Here is a 25,371-nt window from a genome sequence, read left to right on the forward strand (position 1 = left end):
GAAGGCGGGGTACACCGTGGACAAGTCGCCACCATATTGGACCAAAAATACAAAAACAAATATGTCTGGAGCCGCAAAAAAATAAAACCCATATTACATACATATAGTGTGTCATGAGATATACATTGAATTAAAAGGACTTAAAGAAGACCAAATGAGCTCAAATATAGCTACAAATGAGGCATAATGATGCAATATGTACATACAGTTAGCCTAAATAGCATGTTAGCATCGATTAGCTTGCAGTCATGCAGTGACCAAATATGTCTGACTATCACTCAACACAAGTCAATAACATCAACAAAACTCACCTTTGTACATTCACGCACAACGTTAAAAGTTTGGTGGACAAAATGGGACGGAAAAAGAAGTGGCATAAAACACGTCCGAGAAAGTCGAAGAAAGTTATACATGTAAACAAACTACGGTGAGTTCAAGGACCGCCAAAATTAGTAGGACAAAACAGCGCTCGCCAAATACTTGAATCAGTGAAGCATGTTTAATAAAAAGAGTGTGCTTTATACCAATTAGGGAGGTTTGTGTCATGTTTGTCTTCCTACAGAAACCAATTTAAAACAACAAATATATTTTTTTATATGTTTTTTCCCTCATCTTTTTCCATTTTTCATACATTTTTGAAAAAGCACCAGAGAGCCACTAGGGCGGCGCTAAAGAGCCGCATGCTATATTGGATTAAAAGTGTAAAGATGACTAAAGGGTGTTATTTCATGCCTGGATGGCTCTCATAATGTTAAAAAAAAAGTATTTAGAAGGTCGTAAACACCTTTTTCATGACTTGGCTATGAAAATATTAGATTTATGATTAATAAGTCCGAAAGGGACAAGCGGTAGGAAATGGATGGATAGATGAAGTTCTACTTTGCTACTTGCATGTCCGGAACCAATTAACATTAATAACTAACTATCATAAATCATACTTACCAAATGTTGTAGTGCGTCCACATTGACGGCAGCACTGTTGATATTAACGCGCATAGCAAAGAACTGACCTGAAAGGGACAATTAATAATAATAAAACATTTAATTATCTTAAAAGGGAATAAGTGGTAGAAAATGGATGGATGGATGGATGGATGGATGTTTTTTACATTAATGTCAAGAAATTAATCATACATTCTTCTAACTCACTTGTCGTGTTGCAAGAAGCGGTGCAGTCACACAGGTGGGGCCCTAAAAATTGAAAAAAAAATTAGATATATTAATATTTTAGTTCTATTTTTTTATAATAAAGTGACGCCCACCTGACAGGGTTGAAGGAGGAGCCTGGGTGGTGCTTGACACCTGATTGGTCGAGCTGAGGCGAAAAGGCGGGAATAACGTACTAGCCGGAACTTTTTCGTTGGTTGTTGTTAACACAACAAGTGGAAGGGGTTTAAGTGTAGTTTGTGGAGCAGTAGGAGGAGCCTGGGTGCTGCTGGACCCCTGATTGACCAGGCTTGGGCTAGTAGGTGGGACTAAAGTGCTGGTTAGGACGTCTTTATTCGTTGCCGCAATGAGTAAGGTTTGGTCAGCAGGCGCGAAAGACCTTGTAGGAGGAGCCTGGGTGCTGCTGGACTCCTGATTGGCCAGGCTGGGGCTAGTAGGCGGGACTAAAGTGCTGGTTAGGACGTCTGCATTTGTTGCTGCAATGAGTGAGGTTTGGTCAGCAGGCGCGAAAGACTTTGTAGGAGGAGGCTGGGTGCTGCTAGACTCCTGATTGGCCAGGCTGGGACTAGGAGGCGGGACTAAAGTGCTGGTTAGGACGTCTGCATTTGTTGCTGCAATGAGTGAGGTTTGGTCAGCAGGCGCTAAAGACCTTGTAGGAGGAGCCTGGGTGCTGCTGGACTCCTGATTGGCCAGGCTGGGACTAGGAGGCGGGACTAAAGTGCTGGTTAGGATGTCTTCATTCATTGCCGCAATGAGTGAGGTTTGGTCAGCAGGCGCGAAAGACCTTGTAGGAGGAGCCTGGGAGCTGCTGGACTCCTGATTGGTCAGGCTGGGGATAGTAGGCGGGGCTAACAAGCTAATTGGAATTTCTGCACTGGTTGGGTGGGGCCCTGTGGTGGGCGTGGTTTGGTCAGCTAGTGTCAGAGACTCTGTAGTAGGGACCGTGGTGCTGATTAACATCTGATTGGTCAAGCTAGAGCTAGAGGGCGGGGCTAATGGGCTAACTGGGACTGTTGCACTGGTTGTTGTCGTCAGCAGTGTTGTTGTGGGCGGAGTCATAGGTAAGGGTTTATCCACATGGCCACTAGAGGCCGCTATGACTGACAGAGGCTCACTAGTGTCCATTGTGGAGGTCAATACTAAAAAACAACAACAAAAAAACGAATATGAAAATATAATGATCTAGCTGTAGGGAAAAAATGTGTTGTTTATTGGTCCACTTACAAGGTGGAGGGGAAAAGGAGTGTCCAAGTTCAGGCGTTTGAGCTGAAAGGATAAATGTGGTTAAGATTGAATTGTTCTTCCATGTTATTAAAGGCCTACTGAAAGGAAATGTTCTTATTCAAACGGTGATAGCAGGTCCATTCTATGTGTCATCATTTCGCGATATTGCCATATTTTTGCTGAAAGGATTTAGTAGAGAACATCGACGATAAAGTTCGCAACTTTTGGTCGCTAATAAAAAAGCCTTGCCTTTACCGGAAGTAGCAGACGATGTGCGCGTGACGTCACGGATTATAGGGCTCCTCACATCCTCACATTGTTTACAATCATAGCCTCCAGCAGCAAGAGCTATTCGGACCGAGAAAGCAACAATTTCCCCATTAATTTGAGCGAGGATGAAAGATTCGTGGATGAGGAAATTTAGAGTGAAGGACTAGAAAGAGAGAAAAAAAAAAGAAAAGGCGATTGCAGTGGGAGTGGTTCAGATGTTATTAGACACATTTACTAGGATAATTCTTGAAAATCCCTTATCTGCCTATTGTGTTGCTAGTGTTTTAGTGGGAATAAATAGTACCTGAGAGTTGGAGGGGTGTGGCCACGAGTGTGTTGACCGCAAGTGTCTCTGAGGAAAGTCACGCAACTGCAGCAGGACGGAAGCTCCTCTGATGTCTCCGGTAAGAGCCGACTTAATATCACAATTTTCCCATCCAAAAACTTGCTGGTTGACGTAGAGAAACATGTTCAGCATTCTTCTTTATAGTTTCCATTATTAATTGAACAAATTGCAAAAGATTCAGCAACACAGATGTCCAAAATACTGCGTAATTATGCGAAAAGAGACGACTTTTAGCTGTGAGTGGTGCTGGGCTGAAATGTCCGCTCCAACCAATAACGTCACGCGCACACGTCATCATTCCGCGACGTTTTCAACAGGATACCTCGCGGGAAATTTAAAATTGCAACTTAGTAAACTAAACCGGTCCGTATTGGCATGTGTTGCAATGTTAAGATTTCATCATTGATTTATAAACCATCAGACTGCGTGGTCGGTAGTAGTGGGTTTCAGTAGGCCTTTAACAAGCAGTACATAAACGTCACCACAAGGGAGGCCGTCGTCCGTCTGCCGAGCCCGAGGACTGGTCACGCCCCAGTATTGGGCGTCCCAGCCGATCACGGTGCCGTCCTCGCAGGCGACCCGGCGGGCCAGGTCGGCCCACATGCGGAACATGTAGACCTCCAGCCGGCCAAACGCCGCCCCGGGCGCTTGCCGTCGGGGTCGGCAGCCCAGCCACAGGGAGCCCGATTGGGGGATGGCCTGGGCGATGACGGTGCGCTCCGCCACCAGACGTCCATCCAGCTGAGAGACCAGTTTGGACATAAAGCTTTCAAATCCACCAGGCTTCGCTACGTAACTTGAAATAAAGCCACCGTTACATGGTTTACCTCCAGACTAAAGGAGTTCCCGGGGACATCCCTCCTCAAGCACACGCTGTGCCAGCGACCCAGGGCGAGCTTCACCGGGAAGCGATGTCTCACCCCCAGCAGCCACCCGTACAGCGCCCCCGCGTCCCCCTCCAAGCCCAGCTCGGGCCTGGGGACATGGGCCGAGCTGTAGGTGAAGGCCACCCAGGCACCGGGGTCCACCACCCGCACGTCCACGCACACGGTCATGCGGTACAGCAAGGGCATGGCCGTCCTGTCCTGCAGGGTCCAGTGGTCATTGCAGCCGTGCAAAACCGCCTTGGTGTCCCCCAGGAAGTAACCTTTGAGCAAGGAGAGGGGAAAGTTGTTAGAGTTTGATTGACTGATTGATACTTTTATTAGTAGATTGCACAGTTCAGTACATATTCCGTACAATTGACCACTAAATGGTAACACCCCAATAAGTTTTTCAACTTGTTTAAGTCGGGATCCACGTTAATCAATTCATGGTCCTAATAGTTGGGCCTATTAAGTCTCGAACTGGGGTGTGAATGATGGCATAGGTGAGCTCCACCTGGTGGTACACAAAGACATCACAGATTTGGAAATAAAAATGTTTGTATATCATGGGTGTCAAACTTTGGCCCGCCGTGTAATTTCTCTTAGCCCTTGAGGCAATATCACATTAACATTAGAGCTGGCCCGCCGCTGTAACACCGCATTCACCGCTAATACTCTCACTTGCCAACCCTCTCGATTTTCCCAGGAGACTCCCGAAGTTCAGTCCCCCTCCCGAATTTCATCCGGGACAACAATATTTGGGGTGGGCTTTAAAAGCACTGCCTTTGGCGTTCTCTACAACCTGTCTCCACGTCTGCTTTTCCTCCATAGAAACAGCGTGCCGGCCCAGTCACATAATATATGCGGCTTATACACACACACACAAGTAAATGCAAGGCATACTTGGTCAACAGCCATACAGGTCACACTGAGGGTGGCCGTATAAACAACTTTACACTGTTACAAATATGGGCCACACAGTGAACCCACACCAAACAAGAATGACACATTTCGGGAGAACATCCGCACCGTAACACAACATGAACACAACAGAACAAATACCCAGAACGCCTTGCAGCACTAACTCTTCCGGGACTCTACAATATACAACCCCCCGCTACCACTAAACCCCATCCACCTCAACCCCACCGCCGAAAAGAGGCATTCAATTCTTATTTAAATTTTATTTGATATGCCATTGATATTTTTTTATTATTATTATTATTTGAAACTCGATTTTGCATGTCACTATAAAGTTATATAAGCCTTGCTTGTTCAATATTCAAAGCAAAACTTGTTTGGGTCCCTATTAAAAAGGTTAATTTGTTCAACCTCGGCCCGCGGCTTTGTTCGGTTTTAAATTTTGGCCCACTTTGTATTTGAGTTTGACACCACTGTTGTATATGTTGTACATGAAAAATAAAAATGATATTACTTGCAAAGCCATTTTTAGGTGCTACTTGAACCAAGTTTTTTATTTAAATTATACATTATTACATTATTATTTTTTTCAGTATAATAATAAGCTAAAACTTTAATAATAAGTACTAAAGTCCTGATCCGACATTGATAATAGTCTGATATCAGCAAAAAAAAACAAGTCTTGGATGATATCAAAGAGCATTTAAAATATTACCGAGTCCATGAATTGATTAACGTGGACCCCGACTAAGTTGAAAAACTTATTCAGGTGTTACCATTTAATGGTCAATTGTACGGAATATGTACTGTACTGTGCAATCTACTAATAAAAGTTTCAATTAATCAATCAAAAAACATTACCGTATTTTTCGGACTATAAGGTGCACTGAAAATCCTTATTTAAAAAAAACAAAACTCGACAGTGTATCTTATAACCCGGTGCGCCTAATGTACAGAATAATTATTGTTTTGCTTACCAACGTCGAAGCTATTTTATTTGGTACATGCTGTTATGATAAGTGTGACCAGCAGATGGCAGTCACACATACGAGATACGTAAAAACTGCAATATAATGGCAGTCACTCAGAAGGGATATGTGTAGACTGCAATATGACTCAAGTAAACAACACCATTATTTTATATGTTCCATTGAAAATATAGAACATTACACACGGCGCTCAAAAATCTTTCGACATTTTTTAGTACGACTTTGGTAAGCTATGAAGCCGCATTGCTCGTATTGTACTGTGCTTCAACATAGGAGTATTATTACGGTGTGTATAAGGTAAGACATATTATCCGGCGTTCTGTTTCGCAATATTATGCGAAAGCAATTTTCCTTACCTTATGGTACCTGCTGATCTGTATTTGGGATCTGTATAAGTCCGGAAAAATTGCGTAGGGTCCGCCTTTGTAGTTCGTGGCGACACCGTAGTCGATAAGCTTCTTCTTTTTCTTTTTGTTATGGGATATTCATCCTCCGCTGTTGCCATTTCTAATACAAAGTAGTATAAAGTTCTTACTTATATCTGTCAGTAAACTTGCCATGAAAGCCCTAAAACATACTGGTGTAGTGAGCTTACATTATTCACCTAAGGAACTTTAGGTATTAGAGAGTTTGCCTTATAATCCGGTGCGCCCTATGAAAAATATGGTACTTACACATACAAAGTCTTCAAGGCAGAAGCCTATTAAAAAGCATTCAATAACAAAAGTGTACACATCATTCATGAGCCTTAACTAATTAATTAATTATGGTGAAAAAATACTACTCCACTTTGATTTAAAGACTGCATAAGTATGTCATGAGGTATAGTGTTTTTAATACCGACTATCTTCCTCTGAGAAATGTTACTTGATCAAACCTTTTCGAACATTCCACACTACATAATAAATGTATGTACTTTGTGATGATATTGTATCGGTTTAGTATCGGACTCGGTCAATACTCAAGGACCCACTATTGGGTATTATATTGAAAGTGAAAGCATAACAGCATAATACATTATTATTTATACTGGAAATCTATACGGTACATGAACTATATGAAAAACTACAAAATATTTTAAGGTGTTATTCAAGTTATCATAATATTCTTCTGTTAGGTTTTAGTGATACTACAAATAATATTTATTTTTATATATTATCGAAATTATTGTGTAAATTATGATTTTATAATAAAGTATAATTACTTGTAATTTAATAATAATTAATTATAAACACATTAAATCTCATGAAAATAATAACATAAAACAATTATAGTAAAAAAAAAATTCTAGATAGTAAAAAAATCATTGATAAAATTAGTAATTTATATCCATCGATCCATCCATCCATTTTCTACCGCTTGTCCCTTTTGGGGTCGCTGGACCCTATCTCAGCTGCATTCGGGCGGAATTTATAGTTTCATAAAAATGTTATGTTATAAACATTAGCTAATAATAATAAAACAACAATATAACAAATTCAAATAACTAATATACATTTGTAAAACTTTTTTTTTTTAATATTCATAATTTCCTAAATATTATGACAATAATAAAATTTATAATAATTTAACAATATATTTTATGGTAAAAAGTATTATATCAAAAGTGAAAATGTTGTTTTACAACACCCCTAATAATAGCATAATACATTATTATCCTTCCATCCATTTTCTACCGCTTGTCCCTTTTGGGGTCGCGGGGGATGCTGGAGCCTATCTCAGCATGTTTTTGGCGATGGTCCCTAGTGTGTGAATGTGAGTGTGAATATTGTCTATCTGTGTTGGCCCTGTGATGAGGTGGCGACTTGTCCAGGGTTTACCCTGCCTTCCGCCCGAATGCAGCTGAGATAGGCTCCAGCACCCCCCGCGACCTCAAAAGGGACAAGGGGCAGAAAATGGACGGCTGTTCCTGTCACTTTCACTCATTTGCCGCTTTTCCACTAACGCAGGGGTAGGCAACCCAGAACATTGAAAGAGCCATTTTGGATCCAAATAACACAACGCTGCCAAGCGCCATTCATATAAAACTCGCAGGCCGCACTAACATTAAAGTTGCATATTAAGGTGGGGGCCGCAAAATAAGGTCTCGTGGGCCGCAATTGGCCCGTGGGCCGCGTGTCTGAGACTCTGCTCTAACCCTGACCAAATAACTCTCAATTAAGTCTTTGTTACTTAGAATATGTTCCCCATAGTAAAGTGTTACCGTATAAATATACTAATACTAATAAGAAAACGTATAAGGTTAATGAAAATGTGTAAATCAGGGGTCGTAAATTTTTTGACTTGGGGGCCGCATTGGGTTAGAACAATTTGGCCGGGGGTTGAGCTGCGTGTGTGTGTGTATATATATATATATATATATATATATATATATATATATATATATATATATATATTTATATATATATATATTTATAGTAACATGCATACACTTACACAAGTCTCCAAAACGTTAACCACTGTGTCGCTACAATAAAAAACAAACAAAGGAAAATATAAAAAGTTGTACTGTTTTTATAGTATATATGTATATATATATATATATAGATATAAGGTAACACGCAAGGACATTAGCACATCCGACACGTATGTAGGATTAACCGAAGGAGCGTTTGAAGCCAGATGGAATAATCACAAGGTCTCCTTTAGAAACCAGACCTTGCGGAATGCTACAGAACTCAGCAAGCACATTTGTGAAGTGAAGTGAATTATATTTATATAGCGCTTTTCTCTAGTGACTCAAAGCGCTTTACATAGTGAAACCCAATATCTAAGTTACATTTAAACCAGTGTGGGTAGCACTGGGAGCAGGTGGGTAAAGTGTCTTGCCCAAGGACACAACGGCAGTGACTATGATGGCGGAAGCGGGAATTGAACCTGCAACCCTCAAGTTGCTGGCACGGCCACTCTACCAACCGAGCAAACCTCAAAGACAATAATGTTGAATATTCAAACACAATGTTGAATATTCAAACAAATGGCAACATCTTGCATCCAGCACACCTTACAACAGTGGTAATAAAAGATGCAACCTATGCTTAAAAGAGAAACTGTTTATTATATATCATCCAGACCTGTCATCCCTCAACAAGCGCAGTGAAATCATATCAACATGCCGTCACAGACGGAAACAACTCCTAGGTAACACATGATCCAATCACCATGCCCTACGCCTGCCTGTACCCACCCCCTCTGTTCCCTATATAAACCATCGTATGTGAATGCTACCATTAAAATCTCCTGATGATTTAGGGAACCCCTCATGAAACAGTTCTGTAGAGATGAAGTATACTTGTGATTTTTCCCACACATACATACATATATGTATATATATTTCTCATGCACTAATTGACTGAAAGAGCGCGCACTTGCCGCTAATGATGTCACATTATCGATGATAGAATGCATTTTTGGACAATATGATGTGCCTGACCGGCTAGGAGACCACAAGAGTAACAAGAGTAAAATGGATTAGAAAGGACAGATTAAAAAAACCATAAATAAATAAATAAAATTAAATAACTTTTATCTTTTCTAACTTGGGACTTACCGCGGGCCGGATTTTGGACGCTGGCGGGCCGTATCCGGCCCGTGGGCCGTAGTTTGGGGACCCATGGTTTAAATTATAATTTCATAATGATCAATTATAAATACTTATAATTTCACACGTATTATAATAATAATAATACAACAACGTAGAATGATAAGCAATATACATTTATAAAATATAAATTCATAAATATAACATCCATCCATCCATCCATTTTCTACCGCTTATTCCCTTTTGGGGTCGCGGGGGGCACTGGCGCCTATCTCAGCTACAATCGGGCAGAAGGCGGGGTACACCCTGGACAAGTCGCCACCTCATCGCAAGGCCAACACAGATAGACAGACAACATTCACACTCACACAGGGGCGGCATAGCTCGGTTGGTAGAGTGGCCGCCGTGCCAGCAACTTGAGGGTTGCAGGTTCGATTCCCGCTTCCGCCATCCTAGTCACTGCCGTTATGTCCTTGGGCAAGGCACTTTACCCACCTGCTCCCAGTGCCACCCACACTGGTTTAAATGTAACTTAGATATTGGGTTTCCACTATGTAAAGCGCTTTGAGTCACTAGAGAAAAGTGCTATATAAATATTATTCACATTCAAACACTAGGGCCAATTTGGCATATGATAACAATTCAATAATAATTTACGATAACAAAAACCATACATATGTAAAAAGTACCTGAAACTGGAGAGGCTCCAAATACACAAATCCAGAATACCTGCAGAAAAACGTACATCCTTCTGCAAAGACAAGGACAAACAAGGACAAACGCATCAAAATATAATCGAGCAGGACATTTTCCAGGTCTGTAACGCGGACAAAAGCTGTAACTCCGTCCTGACTGACTTCCCTAAACTCGTTGCAGGAGGACAACACTTGTTTGTTGCAGCTTCCTCCTCATTGTGTGGCGTTCATGATGCCAACACGCATCTTGTGGTCGGGGTCAACAAGCTGGGAGGCCGCGGGGCAGGGTTGTGTCCTCAGAGCACATCCCTACTTCCATTTACTATCTGGAGGTTTTTCTTACCTGCTTCATTGTCTGATCAGCATGGACGCACATATCACATGTCTCCTCTGGCTCATATTTACACTACGTCACCAGACGGTTGCAAAAAAAAAAAAAAAAAAATGTCCGATACATTTTTTTTTTTTTTTGCCTTACTTATTTGGTCAGTCCACATTTACTGTTAAGTTCTGACGACGGACGTTTTTAAAATTACCTGATGCTCTCCTAAGCGGGAGGACTCGTCTCGCTGTGTAAAGTCGCGTCCATTGCTTCCAGTCTTCTTCTGTGGCGTGTCCCTTGTGCGCCAGCCTCTTAAATCAGCTTGTGTGCTCAGGAAATGAAATGAGGGACACGCCCACATACAGTAGAGGAGGGGATGGACCTTGTCCATCCAAAGACCACGCTTCTAGTTTTCAAAAGGGTGAAAATCACTCAAAATATACATCTCCACCGCGTCGTCTGTGCTGTTATTTTTTTAATACGACACATGGTGGCAATGTTGCTCATCCCTACGGCTTGTAATTTCTCACACAGTTCAAAACAACCCGATCATGTGTTCTTAGAAACACATGATTGGGAGAATCAAATTTTTTTGCCATTAAAGGCTGAATAAAAGAGATATTTTACTGTGGGTTTCCTGCACGTCATCTTCATTACTCAAGGAAATATCTAATCCGTGGGAGAAAATCCCTCTCACATTTTTAGGTATGTTTTGTTTTTGTGAGTGGTCAGCTTGAAGCGTCCGTCTGTCTCGTACTCACTCGTCATCATGTCACATCAATCAATCAATGTTTACTTATATAGCCCTAAATCACTAGTGTCTCAAAGGGCTGCACAAACCACTACGACATCCTCGGTAGGCCCACATAAGGGCAAGGAAAACTCACACCCAGTGAGACGTCGGTGACAATGATCACTATGAGAACCTTGGAGAGGAGGAAAGCAATGGATGTCGAGCGGGTCTAACATGATACTGTGAAAGTTCAACATGATACTGTGAAAGTTCAATCCATAATGGATCCAACACAATCGCGAGAGTCCAGTCCAAAGCGGATCCAACACAGCAGCGAGAGTCCCGTTCACAGCGGAGCCAGCAGGAAACCATCCCAAGCGGAGGCGGATCAGCAGCGCAGAGATGTCCCCAGCCGATACACAGGCGAGCAGTACATGGCCACCGGATCGGACCGGACCCCCTTCACAAGGGAGAGTGGGACATAGAAGAAAAAGAAAAGAAACGGCAGATCAACTGGTCTAAAAAGGGAGTCTATTTAAAGGCTAGAGTATACAAATGAGTTTTAAGGTGAGACTTAAATGCTTCTACTGAGGTGGCATCTCGAACTTTTACCGGGAGGGCATTCCAGAGTACTGGAGCCCGAACGGAAAACGCTCTATAGCCCGCAGACTTTTTTTGGGCTTTGGGAATCACTAATAAGCCGGAGTCCTTTGAACGCAGATTTCTTGCCGGGACATATGGTACAATACAATCGGCAAGATAGGATGGAGCTAGACCGTGTAGTATTTTATACGTAAGTAGTAAAACCTTAAAGTCACATCTTAAGTGCACAGGAAGCCAGTGCAGGTGAGCCAGTACAGGCGTAATGTGATCAAACTTTCTTGTTCTTGTCAAAAGTCTAGCAGCCGCATTTTGTACCAACTGTAATCTTTTAATGCTAGACATGGGGAGACCCGAAAATAATACGTTACAGTAGTCGAGGCGAGACGTAACAAACGCATGGATAATGATCTCAGCTAGTTTCGATGACCTGCCTTATCTTGCCTCTGTAATGTTTCGCCCTAACCCTAACCAATTGTGACTTACCATACCAACACCAACCAGTCATCATGGGTTTTCTCCGTATGTATGGATTTTCTCATACATCCCGGTATTTTCTTCCTTTCTTTTTTGTTTTGGATCAGGAATCACAGACCATTTTCTCTTGTAGCTTTGATGTTGTCAAGACGTGGACTGTGGTGTGCATGATTGTTTTCCCGAGGTGCAAAGCGATTGGACCGGACACGACGTGAAAGTAATTTTCATATTTTAATTATACCATAAACAGGAACAAACAAAAGGCGCTCTCAGGGGAGGTTCAAAACTTGACTATGAAAAAAAAACTTGCCCTAAGGCAAAACTATGGACATAAAACAAAAACTTGCACTATGGCATGAATAACGAAAAACTTACTTGGAATGAGAAAGGAACATGGGTCTTTGGCATGGATACATAGGAGGTGAAGAGGGTGATAGAGGGTGATGTCGCCAGGCTGACTACCTGGCAACAGTGGTGATTAAAAACAGGTGCGTGAGTTCAAATGGTTGTCATGGAAACTAAAACAAACCAGGGTGCGCAAACACATGGAAGTAATGGAGTCAAAAACAAAACAGAACATTACTAAACAGAACATGATCACACAGACATGACAGATGTAAGCTACCTGGCTATGTGGGTCTAAAAGTAGCTAAGCTACAGGAAAATCTACTTGTTCAAAAAGTAGCTAAGATGTAATTAAGCTACGTAGTCAGAAAATGTTGAGCAAGATGACTACCATTGAGTAAAATATCTCGGACTATTAACGACACGCGCATTACATGCTAGCATGTCTTCCGAAGTATTTTTCGACCACAACGCATAAGGTTATCCGGCCCGCGTTATGAGTTTGCCGAGTATAAAAATGAGCTAATTTTTTTTTAATGACAGAAACTGCTGTTCTAAATGTATCCACTGGATGTCACAATTGCAATTCCGTTAGGCAAGCAAACGGTTTGGTACCGGGGCCAAGCAAGAGGTACACAGTCAAGGGTGACTGTGGCTCCTCCTCCTCGACCCACATCAAACTTTAAACCTGCCGTTTTATGTCTTCTGCTTCGAACACATGGTCATTCGGCACCCTTACTCCCCCATAATGTCTCTGTCAAACACGAGAAAAGTGAACTTAACACTTTTGAAAAGTTTTGACCTCCATTCCTTATGGTTTGATACATGACAAAGGAGGTATTTGATACCAAAAAGAGTTTACATGTAGGGTTTTTTTGTTCAATCCCAGAAAGACTGTTACTGAAAGGCCTACTGAAACCCACTACTACCGACCACACAGTCTGATAGTTTATATATCGATGATGAAATATTAACATTGCAACACATGCCAATACGGCCTTTTTAGTTTACTAAATTGCAATTTTAAATTTCCAGCGAAGTATCCTGTTGAAAACGTCGCGGAATGATGACGCGTGCGCGTGATGTCACCGGTTGTAGCGGACATGTTCTTCCAGCACCGATCACGGCTAAAAGTTGTCTGTTTTTATCGCATAATTACACAGTATTCTGGACAACTGTGTTGCTGAATCTTTTGCAATTTGTTCAATTAATAATGGAGACTATAAAGAAAAAATATGTTGGTGGAAAGCGGCGTATTGCAGCCGGCTGTAGCAACGCAAACACAACCGGTGTTTCTTTGTTTACATTCCCTAAAGATGACGGTGAAGCTTTAATATGGAACAGAGCGGTCAAGCGAACATGGTTCTCTACCACATGTCAACCAGCAGGTTTCGGTGAGAAAATTGTGGTAATAAGTCGGCTCTTACCATAGACATGAGCGGAGCTTGTGTCGTTCCTCCTGCAGCTGTGAAAGAGGCAGCTGCGACTTTCTTGGCTCCTCCGTGGCTTCCCTCAGAGACACTGGCGGTCATCACACCCCTCCGACTTTCAGGTATGACTATATAATCTCACTAAAACCCTAGTATCACAATAAGCAGATAAGGGATTTTCCAGAATTATCCTAGTAAATGTGTCTAATAACATCTGAATCGCTCCCACTGCCCTTGTCTTTTTTTTTTCTTCTAGTCCTTCACTCTCATTATCCTCATCCACAAATCTTTCATCCTCGCTAAAATAATGGGGAAATTGGCGCTTTCCCGGTCCGAATCCCTCTAGCTGCTGGTGGCCATTATTGTAAACAATTTGCGGTTGTGAGGAGCCCTACAACCCGTGACGTCACGCGCACATCGTCTGCTACTTCCGGTAAAGGCAAGGCTTTTTTATTAGCGACCCAAAGTTGCGAACTTTATCGTCGATGTTCTCTACTAAATCCTTTCAGCAAAAATATGGCAATATCGCGAAACGATCAAGTATAACACATAAAATGGACCTGCTATCCCCGTTTAAATAAGAAAATCTCATTTCAGTAGGCCTTTAAAGTTGAATCCTGGCTTTGTAGATACACTGAGACAAAGTCTAAGCTCTTTATGTTTTTTGAAGCTGCACCAATTTTCTCAGAATTTTTAACAAACTTGAAGTGTTTTGTTTGTCCAGAGGATTATTTGTGATTTGTACATTTTCAGAATGTGCCTTTTCTATTTTTGGACAAGGTAAAACAAACAAAACAACCTGGAGTTGTCTTTATTTTTCAGTTATCATGCCATGATTTTACCATTCCGGCCCACTTGGGAATAGATTTTTCCTCTATGCGGCCCCTAAGCTAAAATGAGTTTGACACCTTTGCTTTAAAGGCCTACTGACACCCACTACTACCGACCACGCAGTCTGATAGTTTGTATATCAATGATGAAATATTAACATTGCAACACATGCCAATACGGCCGGTTTAGTTTACTAAATTGCAATTTTAAATTTCCCGCGAAGTTTCCTGTTTAAAACGTCGCAAAATGATGACGCATTGTGACGTTATTGGTTGGAGCGGACATGTTCTCCCAGCACCACACACGACTAAAAGTCGTCCGATTTAATCGCATAATTACACAGTAATTTGGACATCTGTGTTGCTGAATCTTTTGCAATTTGTTCAATTAATAATGGAGACTATAAAGAAGAATGCTGTTGGTGGAAAGCTGTGGATTGCAGCTGCCTTTAGCAACCAAAACACAGCCGGTGTTTCTTTGTTTGTTGGGAAGCTTTAACACAGAGCAGTCAAGCGAACATGTTTCTCTACCACATGTCGACCGGCAGGTTTCGGTGAGAAAATTGTGGTAATAAGTCGGCTCTTACCGGAGACATCAGTGGGGCTTGTGTCGTTCTTCCTGCAGCAGCTGTCAAATAGGCAGCTGCGACCTTCCTGGCTTCTCCATGGCTTCCATCAGAGACATTGGCGGTCACCAAACCCCTCCGACTTTTTTTAGGCATGACTTTATAATCTCACTGAAACACTAGTAACACAATAATCAGATAGGGGATTTTCCAGAATTATCCTTGTAAATGTGTCTAATAACATCTGAATCGCTCCCACTGCCGTCGCCTATTTTTTTTTCTTTTTAGTGCTTCACTCTAACTTTCCTCATCCACAAATCTTTCATCCTCGCTCAAATCAATGGGGAAATCGTCGCTTTCTCGGTCCGAATCGCTATTGCTGCTGGTGGCTATGATTGTAAACAATGTGAGGATGTGAGGAGCCCTACAACCCATGACGTCAAGCGCACATCGTCTGCTACTTTCGGTACAGGCAAGGCTTTTTTATTAGCGACCAAAAGTAGCGAACTCTACTAAATCCTTTCAGCAAAAATATGGCAATATCGCGAAATGATCAAGTATGACACATAGAATGGACCTGTTATCCCCATTTAAATAAGAAAATCTCATTTCAGCAGGCCTTTAACCACACCACACCACACCACGCAACCACCATCCATGAAATTTCTCAGTATGACTGCAGGGCAACAGCTGCGGAGTTACAGGATGCAGCAGCAGACAGTTCCTGGACAGAGTATTAGCCTTGATTTGAGCCGTGTGTGTGTCTGTGTGTGTGATTGTGTGTGTGTGTGTGTGTGTGAGAAGAAGTGAAATTATGTCCACAAGTGTTTGAAATATGTGCTCGAGTCCTCGGTAAAATCTATTGCAGTCCAAAAACAACAATAATGTGCCGCTATGGGGAATGGTACCTCCTCTTTGCAGTGTCCTGACTCAACACAAGGGGGCAGTGAAGACCACCAAGGCTCAGGTGTCGAGTCTCTTTGTTCATTTCCACTGGGCGGAAAGTAAACAGCTTCTGCCCGGATGCAGCCGAGATAGGCACACCCCGCGACCCCGATAGGTACAAGCGGTAGAAAACGGATGGATGGTGAAGTGAATTAATTAACTCCTATTATGTTTTGCATATGGTGAATGTCTATCTTCATCTTGGAGAAAGCCAACCACCAGGTTTAAGTCTATAGTAGCATTTCAGTTTGGGCACATAATAACATAGGGGCCCTTTAGTATTGACATTTGTGTGTGGGTTGGATTAGTTCTCGCGGAAGAAAAGGCGATTAAATCGGACCTTGGTATGCAAAGGTGACGGCCCTATCCGTGAGAAGAGACTACAGCATCTAAGATACGACCTGCATCGGTTTTCTTTTCAGTCACTTACACACAAACATTACCTTTATGGCCAGGATGTGCTCTCCTGACTTAGCACTGTTAGAATAATTATGAATATATTATCACACAACTCTTATGCTTAAGGGCCATTGCTATAGTTATTATCAATTGTGCTGAAGTTGCACTTTTTCTATCTGTGCAAAGCCATTCGTCTCGTATCAGTGTTTGTTTCCAGAATCGGACTGCTGACTGCCAAGGGCGAACATCGAGTACCGTGACGCAGACAGTGCAGAGAAAGGGCGATATCACGTGTGTCAGTACATTTGCATTTCATTAATAGTCATGTATTGTGTCTAACTGGAGCTGCTAAGATTACCTCCTTCGTTCAACAGCAGCTTCAGTGATGTAACCAGGGACCTCCCACATAAACAGAGGAAGCATATGGGCTGGACTTGAGAGGGTAGTTTGGATCTGTAACTAGAGTACAGCGCAAAACACGTCTCTCCTCATTTGAGCCTTTTTATTGATTGATTGATTGATACTTTTATTAGTAGATTGCACAGTTCAGTACATATTCCGTACAATTGACCACTAAATGGTAACACCCGAATACGTTTTTCAACTTGTTTAAGTCGGGGTACACGTTAATCAATTCATGGTAAATTGATTTGTGTGTGCATAATTCCTTGCTTCTTGTCTGTTTAATATATGTCATCAGTGTTTGAACCTGACAAGCACACACACACACACACACACACACACACACACACACACACACACACACACACACACACACACACACACACTCACACACACACACACACACACACACACACACACACACACACACACACAGGAGGTAAGAATATAAAACTTATAGATTGGCTTCTCCAAGTTAGGAGTCCTTCATTTTTGACCTGACCTCCTCCAGGTACTGCAGTCCTGTATAATGACACTCGCTTGTAACGAAGTAAAGTGTCTCCGACGTCTCTTTTGAGCCGGCCGCAGTGCCGTGTCGCCCTTCTGTCCGAAAGAGGCTGACAAGACCAGAACTACACAACAATGGAAAGTAAACAGGAAGAGGTTATCAACAACATTAATATGATACAACATAATAAAAGTAGGTGAAATATTCAAAAGGGACCGAGGTCACTCAAGTGCATTGGAAAAAAGTACTTTGAGTAAGCATGCCTATTTCTTTGTCTGTAGCTTTAATGCTAATGAGCTGTGTTTGTCAACGCCTCTCTCCAAGTGCATTTTTTTTTTTAAACCGGTGTTACTTTTGTTTAATAAAAATGTTTTAGTTTTTCGTCAACGGCCTATTTTGTCTTGCTGTAAATTTGCTAACTGTAATAAAAGTAGTCTCAAGACAACTATAAAGAGGAACTGCACTTTTTTTGCCTATTGTTCACAATTATTATAAGAGACAAGAACACACATCTTTTTTTTTTTTAAGTAGGATTTTAAAGATGATAAAAACACTTGGAAAAAGTGGCTAATGGGAGTCACCATTGTAGCCTTTAAAGCCCTCTAAAACAACTTTAAAACACTCACTCTAGGGCTGGGCGATATATCGAATATACTCGAAATATCGCGATATACAAAAAGGACTATATCGTGATTAACGTTCCCTCTAAGGTAGTGGTTCTTAACCTGGGTTCGATCGAACTCTAGGGGTTCCGTGAGTTGGTCTCAGGGGTTCGGCGGAGGTCAGGACACACCCGACTCATCGTGTGTATAGAATGTTCTCCCTATCTGCGTATTATGTATACGGAAACCACAGAATTCCCACAAATTTTGTCAGAACGGGGGCTATGGTGTGGTTTGTTTTCCCGGAAAGCAAAGGAAGGTGACTGGACATGGCGTGAAGGTAAAGACATATTGTAATTTATCTATAAAAAAAAAAGTGCAAACTAAAGGCGTGCACTAGGCGGAGAAAAAACTTGGCTAAAAAACAAAAACTACCACAAAGGCAAAACTGTGGATATGAAACAAAAGACTCGCTAAACGTGACATGAATAAACAAAACTTACTTGGAAGGAAATGAGCAGAGCGATACATAACCAGAGTGAACAAAGCATTGGTCAACAACAACTGCCTGGCAACTATAAGCTTAAAAGGGAACATTATCACCAGACCTATGTCAATATATACCTTGATGTTGCAGAAAAAAGACTATATATTTTTTTAACCGATTTCCGAACTCTAAAAGGGTGAATTTGGCGATGCGAACGCCTTTTCAATTGTTCGCAAAACGTGAAGCAATCGCTATTTTCTCACATTACAAGCAGCAAGTCAAATCAGCTCTGTTATGTTCCGTTTTTTCGGCTGTTTTCCGTACCTTGGAGACATCATGCCTCGTCGGTGTGTTGTCGAAGGGTGTAACAACACGATCTGGGACGGATTGAATTTGCGCCAGTGGCCAAAAGATGCGAAAGTGGCAAGAAATTGGACGCACATTTTACCGACGACAGCTATGCTACGACAGAGATGGCAAGAATTTGTGGATATCCTGCGACACTCAAAGCAGATGCATTTCCAACGATAAAGTAAAAAAAATCACAAAGGTGAGTTTTGTTGATGCTATTGACTTACAGTATGTGGAGTGTGCTAATCAGACATATTTGCTCACGGCATGACTGCAAGCTAATTGATGCTAACATGCTATTTCCATGCGGACTGGACACTGGCCGGGCGTGGAGTCGGCTGTCCTGGTTGCTTTGTTGGGTCTGCTCCTGTCTCTGGCCATCCTCCCTCCACCCCAGCGGACGATGGCGTGGAACACCGCAGAGGCCACCACAGTGGATATGTTTCTTTTACTTTTTATTCATAGCTGTATGTGGAAGTGTCTGGTTGTATCTGCTGCTTTAATGTCTTTAATGTCCTATGTGTTCTTTGATGTTTCCCTCTTACACACATGTAAGAGGGGTGTGTACTATGGCTATGAGTTGTTGTTTTTTTCCCTTGGCCTCAGTCTGCACCCCCTCTCCAGGGCCCAGGCTAAGACCGATTTTTTTATTTTATTTTAATCTTCAATTTTTTTCTCCCCCCCCTTGTTTACTTGTATCTCATCTTTTTTGTAAGGGGCGCTGGAAGCCGGCAGACCCGTCAGCGATCCTGTTCTGTCTCCCTGTAATGTTTGTCTGATCATGAATGGGATTGTGCTGAAAATTGTAATTTTCCTGAAGGAACTCTCCTGACGGAATAAATAAAGTACTATCTAATCTAATCTAATGTAATCTATTTAGGCTAGTTGTATGTACATATTGCATCATTATGCCTCATTTGTAGCTATATTTGCATCCAGCCTTTCCCTCCACTCACATTTAATGCCAAACATGTTACACCTGTGTGGCATCGTAGTGCCAATGTTGTCCCCTCGTGGATGCGTTAGCAAAGGTAAGATTTAACAGATTTATTTATGTAACAAAAGGAGCTAGAGAACCAAAATACTGGAGCTAGTAGAAAAGAACAAAGAAAGGACGCTAGCATGAAAGCAAGGATATACAAATAGACAAACTGAACTGGCATGAATGCACACAAAAGGTAAAAACAATTCTTCAGCGTGAGAGCTGGAATAATACAAGGCCATAGCGTGAAAGCTAGCGTGAATAAACATATAGGAATGATCAGAAGAAACTAGTTGCGTGTAAGCAAACCAGAAATGCAGACGTACCGTTGTGTGAAAAAAAACTTGGGTCCCAGGCCGAACAACAAAAGAGGCAGGAATATATAAGACAGGTGATAAGTGAGGACAGGTGTGCAGGACCATGAGTAGCAGGTGAAACTCAATGAGAAACCATGGAAACGGACCAAACAGGAACTAAGCAGGTGGAACAACTGAGTGATACAACAACTGGAACAATACACAAAAATATGTGGAGAACCGAATAGCGGATCTCAACAAAACAAACATTTACCAATCGACAGATTTAAGTTGCACCAGTAGTCAAAAGATGTAATCGTTGGTTAGAAGGCGATCGCCGAATTCGTCCTCGTTGCCGCTTTCTGTCGTGATATGGCTTCAGTTTCTTCTTCAATTTCGGTTTCGCTATCTGCCACCACACTCCAACCATCTGTTTCAATACACGCGTAATCTGTCGAATCGCTTACGGCGCTGAAATCCGAGTCTGGATCCGAGTCTGGATCCGAGCTACTATGCTATACCTTTCTGTGTTATCCGCCATATTTGTTTTTGTTGGCTTCACGAAGTGACGTCACAGGACAATAGACGGGTGGATATAACGACGGATAAAATCAGGCACTTTGAAGTCGTTATTCGGGATATTGCGTGATGGGTAAAATTTTGAGAAAAACTTCTAAAAATAAAATAAGCCACTGGGAACTGATTTTTATTCTGAAATTGTGATAATGTTCCCCTTTAAATAATAGTGACAAGATTAACACAGGTGCGTGAGTCCTAAACAAATGAGTAGAGGTGAACTAATCGGTCGTCATGGTGACAAAAAAATGGAGCGTGAACAGGAACTAAAAAGAGTCTTAAACCAACAGAACATAACTAAACAAAACGTGACCACAGAACATGACCAATTTGCAGGTGTGTAATTTGTTGTGAGTTCATGCACTGTGTTGGTTTTGTTCTTTGAACAAGGTGATGTTCATGCACGCTTCATTTTGTGCACCAGTGAAAAAAATATAACTTTGTCTTGAATTTGAAAAAAAAAAAAAAAAAAGATTTTATTTTTCACTTGAATGCACATTTGAAACTGGTAGGGTTCGGTACCTCCAACAAGGTTAAGAACCACTGCTCTAAGGCAGTGTTTTTCAACCACTGTGCCGCGGCACACTTGTGTGCCGTGAGATACAGTCTGGTGTGCCGTGGGAGATTGTCTAATTTCACCTATTTGGGTTAAAACTATTTTTTGCAAACCAGTAATTATAGTCTGCAAATGATGTGTTGTTGTTGAGTGTCGGTGCTGTCTAGAGCTCTTCCATATCAGTAGGTGGCAGCCGGTAGCTAATTGCTTTGTAGATGTCCGAAACAGCGGGAGGCAGCATGCAGGTAAAAAGGTTTCTAATGTTTAATCCAAAAATAAACAAAAGGTGGGTGCCCCTAAGAAAAGGCATTGAAGCTTATGGAAGGCTATGCAGAACCAAAGTATGACTGAATGGGCTAAAAAAGTAAACAAATACAGAATGCTGGACGACAGCAAAGACTTCCTGTGGAGCAAAGACGGCGTCCACAATGTACAGCCGAACATGAAATGACAATCAACAATGTCCCCACAAAGAAGGATGAAAACAACTGAAATATTCTTGATTGCTAAAACAAAGTAGATACAGGAAATATCGCTTAAAGGAAGACATGAAACTGCTACAGTGAAATACCAACAAAAAAAGAGAAAAAGCCACCAAAATGAGAGTGCAAGACAAGAAGTAAAACACAACACACAGTAAAAAAGCAAAAAAGTGAAAATAAGTCATGATGTGATGTGACAGGTGGTGACAGTACACCTACTTTGAGACAAGAGCTATAGTCATGCGATGCTTGCTTATGTTTTAAAAGGGAACATTATCACAATTTCAGAAGGGTTAAAACCAATAAAAATCAGTTCCCAGTGGCTTATTTTATTTTTCAAAATTTTACCTGTCTCGGAATATCCCTAAAAAAAGCTTTAAAGTGCTTGATTTTCGCTATTGTCGTGGAAATTTCTTAAAGACGATCCTTTAGTGACAAATAGCTTTAAAATTATTTATTAAAGTAACAAACAAATAATAACAAGCTTTGCAAAGCAAGACCAAACCAGAATGACACATCTGTTCTTTCCAGCTTGTTCTAACTCTTTTAGAATATGTAATGACAATTATACATTCTCAGAAGTCCCACCCACCATGCTCATTAACATACAGTACCCCAGTGGAATGAATGCCCAAGGTCCTGTGAAGGGGAGAGGGTGTCGTTTGCCCAGAAGAGGGGGCGGGGGGTCCCTGGGGAAAGGGGAACAATTTAGCTCTGTTGGGGGTCAGGAAGAGAGAACACACATGCCCAGGTCAACTATAGTCCACATGTCACATCAAAGACACAGGAGACAGAGCTTGATCAGATAAGATATCTCTTGCGAAGTGTCACATTCCTGAGCCCAATAAACTACTTTTGGTACCCAGCTCAAAGAACATCATCTATTTAAAAGAGTATAAGTAATTTTGCTATCACACTATTTGCTTAAGCCACTGTCCATTCCCCTGTGACGTCACATAGCGATGCCAATACAAACAATGGCGAATAGCACAGCAATATATAGCGACATTAGCTCGGATTCAGACTCGGATTTCAGCGGCTTAAGCGATTCAACAGATCACGCATGTATTGAAACAGATGGTTGGAGTATGGAGGCAGATAGCGAAAACGAAATTGAAGAAGAAACTGAAGCTATTGAGCGAATAGCTATTAACGCCGAACAAAGTTGTAGCTTCCTTCTTCCCAACAGTATCAGTGATTTCCCTTTCCATCCAGTCCCACCGAAACTGATTTTTGACATGTTTATCAATTTCTTTTACTCGTGAAGCGTCCTTTTTCTCGAGAACCGACATCGTTTACATTTGGAAAATTGCGGTAATAACATCATCATTCATAACAGATGTCCTGATTGGTCACAAGGAACATTTGGACCAATCAACTACGGCGTAATATAATATTACGCCGTAGTTGATTGGTCGATATCGATGTTGGTTCTCGAGAGAAAGGACGCTTCGCAAGTAAAAGAAATGGATAAACTCGTCAAAAATAAGTTTATATTATATAAGCTACGTCTCGAGTACAAAAGACGAATCGGCAAGTAAACGAATCTTGACTTACGGTTGGAAAAAAAAAACGGAAAAACGGAAGATATTTTCCCCCCCAAATCCCCGAGATTAAAAAAAGGCGGAATTCCGACTTTAGACGGAAAAATCACATGCCTGATTATTACTTAAAAATGATCACTTTTAAAATGTTTTACTTGGAAAAAAATATTGCATATGTATTGTGGTTGCCATATAAAAACATCAAAGTTTTGACAAAAGAGCATAAAACAAACAAAATGATAGTTCAAACTTAAAATCGACAGATATATCGGAAGTTGATCTTGAAATTTAAGTGTAAAAAGTAAAAAAAAACTAATAAAAATGCATCACTTTATGAGTGGGGAGCTTTTGGGATCTCAAATATATTTAGTCATCAATCAATCAATCAATGTTTACTTATATAGCCCTAAATCACTAGTGTCTCAAAGGGCTGCACAAACCACTACGACATCCTCGGTAGGCCCACATAAGGGCAAGGAAAACTCACACCCAGTGGGACGTCGGTGACAATAATGACCCAGTGGGACGTCGGTGACAATGATGACTATGAGAACCTTGGAGAGGAGGAAAGCAATGGATGTCGAGCGGGTCTAACATGATACTGTGAAAGTTCAACATCATACTGTGAAAGTTCAATCCATAATGGATCCAACACAGTCGCGAGAGTCCAGTCCAAAGCGGATCCAACACAGCAGCGAGAGTCCCGTTCACAGCGGAGCCAGCAGGAAACCATCCCAAGCGGAGGCGGATCAGCAGCGCAGAGATGTCCCCAGCCGATACACAGGCGAGCAGTACATGGCCACCGGATCGGACAAGACCCCCTCCACAAGGGAGAGTGGGACATAGAAGAAAAAGAAAAGAAACGGCAGATCAACTGGTCTAAAAAGGGAGTCTATTTAAAGGCTAGAGTATACAAATGAGTTTTAAGGTGAGACTTAAATGCTTCTACTGAGGTGGCATCTCGAACTGTTACCGGGAGGGCATTCCAGAGTACTGGAGCCCGAACGGAAAACGCTCTATAGCCCGCAGACTTCGGATTTTATTTAACTTTTCACTGTGATTATTCAAAAATATTAAATAATTAAAATCAATGGTGTCCTGCATTATTGATCTTTGAGGGCTTTAATTGCTAAATAAAGGAACTCTCCTAAAGGAATCAATAAAGTACTATCTATCTATCTAAATACTGCATATTTCAGCTTAACTATAAAAAACAAAGTTGTCTTTGACAGAAAAGGCATAAAACCTCATTTGTTTTACTTTATATCAACCTCAAGTTGATATAGAGATTTACTGTAAGCATTAAATAAAAAATAATAATAATAATTTGACTTATTTTTAACATTTTAGTGACTGAGACCCTCTATGCTCCCCAGGGGCCCGAAGGAAAAAAAATAATCCATATATTTTGTTATGGTTTGAAAATGAAAAATATCAAAATGGCCCCAGTGTGCGGCTCTCTGTGGAAAAAGTTTGGACACCCCTGATAAAGCTGAATGGTACGACCCCAGGAGAGGAGAAAGTCGTGGTCATCAACGACTGAGGAACTATCTGCGGCGAGGTAGGACCCCTGCGTCTACTCATGGACACTTTCTCACACACTCATTGTTTCCCTTTTTTATTCTTTAGTTTCTTTTGTCATGCCTTTGTACTCGTTGGACGTTGTTATACATGTCTACCTGTGCAACTTTTTATGCCGCAAGGCAGGCCTACACTACTGTGTTTCAGGGTCAATTGTACAAACCCTGTTTCCATATGAGTTGGGAAATTGTCCATCCATCCATCCATCATCTTCCGCTTATCCGAGGTCGGGTCACGGGGGCAACAACCTAAGCAGGGAAACCCAGACTTCCCTCTCCCCAGCCACTTCGTCTAGCTCTTCCCAGGGGATCCCGAGGCGTTCCCAGGCCAGCCGGGAG

At 41.6% G+C, this 25,371-nt stretch overlaps 1 protein-coding gene across 1 annotated transcript; it reads right to left on the reverse strand.

The window, feature by feature from the left end:
• Positions 1–1,233: 1,233 nt before the first annotated feature.
• LOC133569907 (mucin-2) lies at positions 1,234–10,668 on the reverse strand. The gene is made up of 6 exons (XM_061922496.1): positions 10,556–10,668; positions 10,014–10,075; positions 3,835–4,154; positions 3,490–3,748; positions 2,392–2,433; positions 1,234–2,306 (listed from the first exon to the last, which is right to left on the reverse strand). Exons 2-6 carry the CDS (start codon positions 10,069–10,071, stop codon positions 1,234–1,236), a joined length of 1,752 nt encoding a protein of 583 aa, XP_061778480.1. The 5' UTR covers positions 10,072–10,075; positions 10,556–10,668.
• Positions 10,669–25,371: the final 14,703 nt, after the last annotated feature.

This window comes from Nerophis ophidion, linkage group LG15, assembly GCF_033978795.1.
Source record: "Nerophis ophidion isolate RoL-2023_Sa linkage group LG15, RoL_Noph_v1.0, whole genome shotgun sequence".
In the NCBI taxonomy this organism is placed as follows: domain Eukaryota; kingdom Metazoa; phylum Chordata; class Actinopteri; order Syngnathiformes; family Syngnathidae; genus Nerophis; species Nerophis ophidion.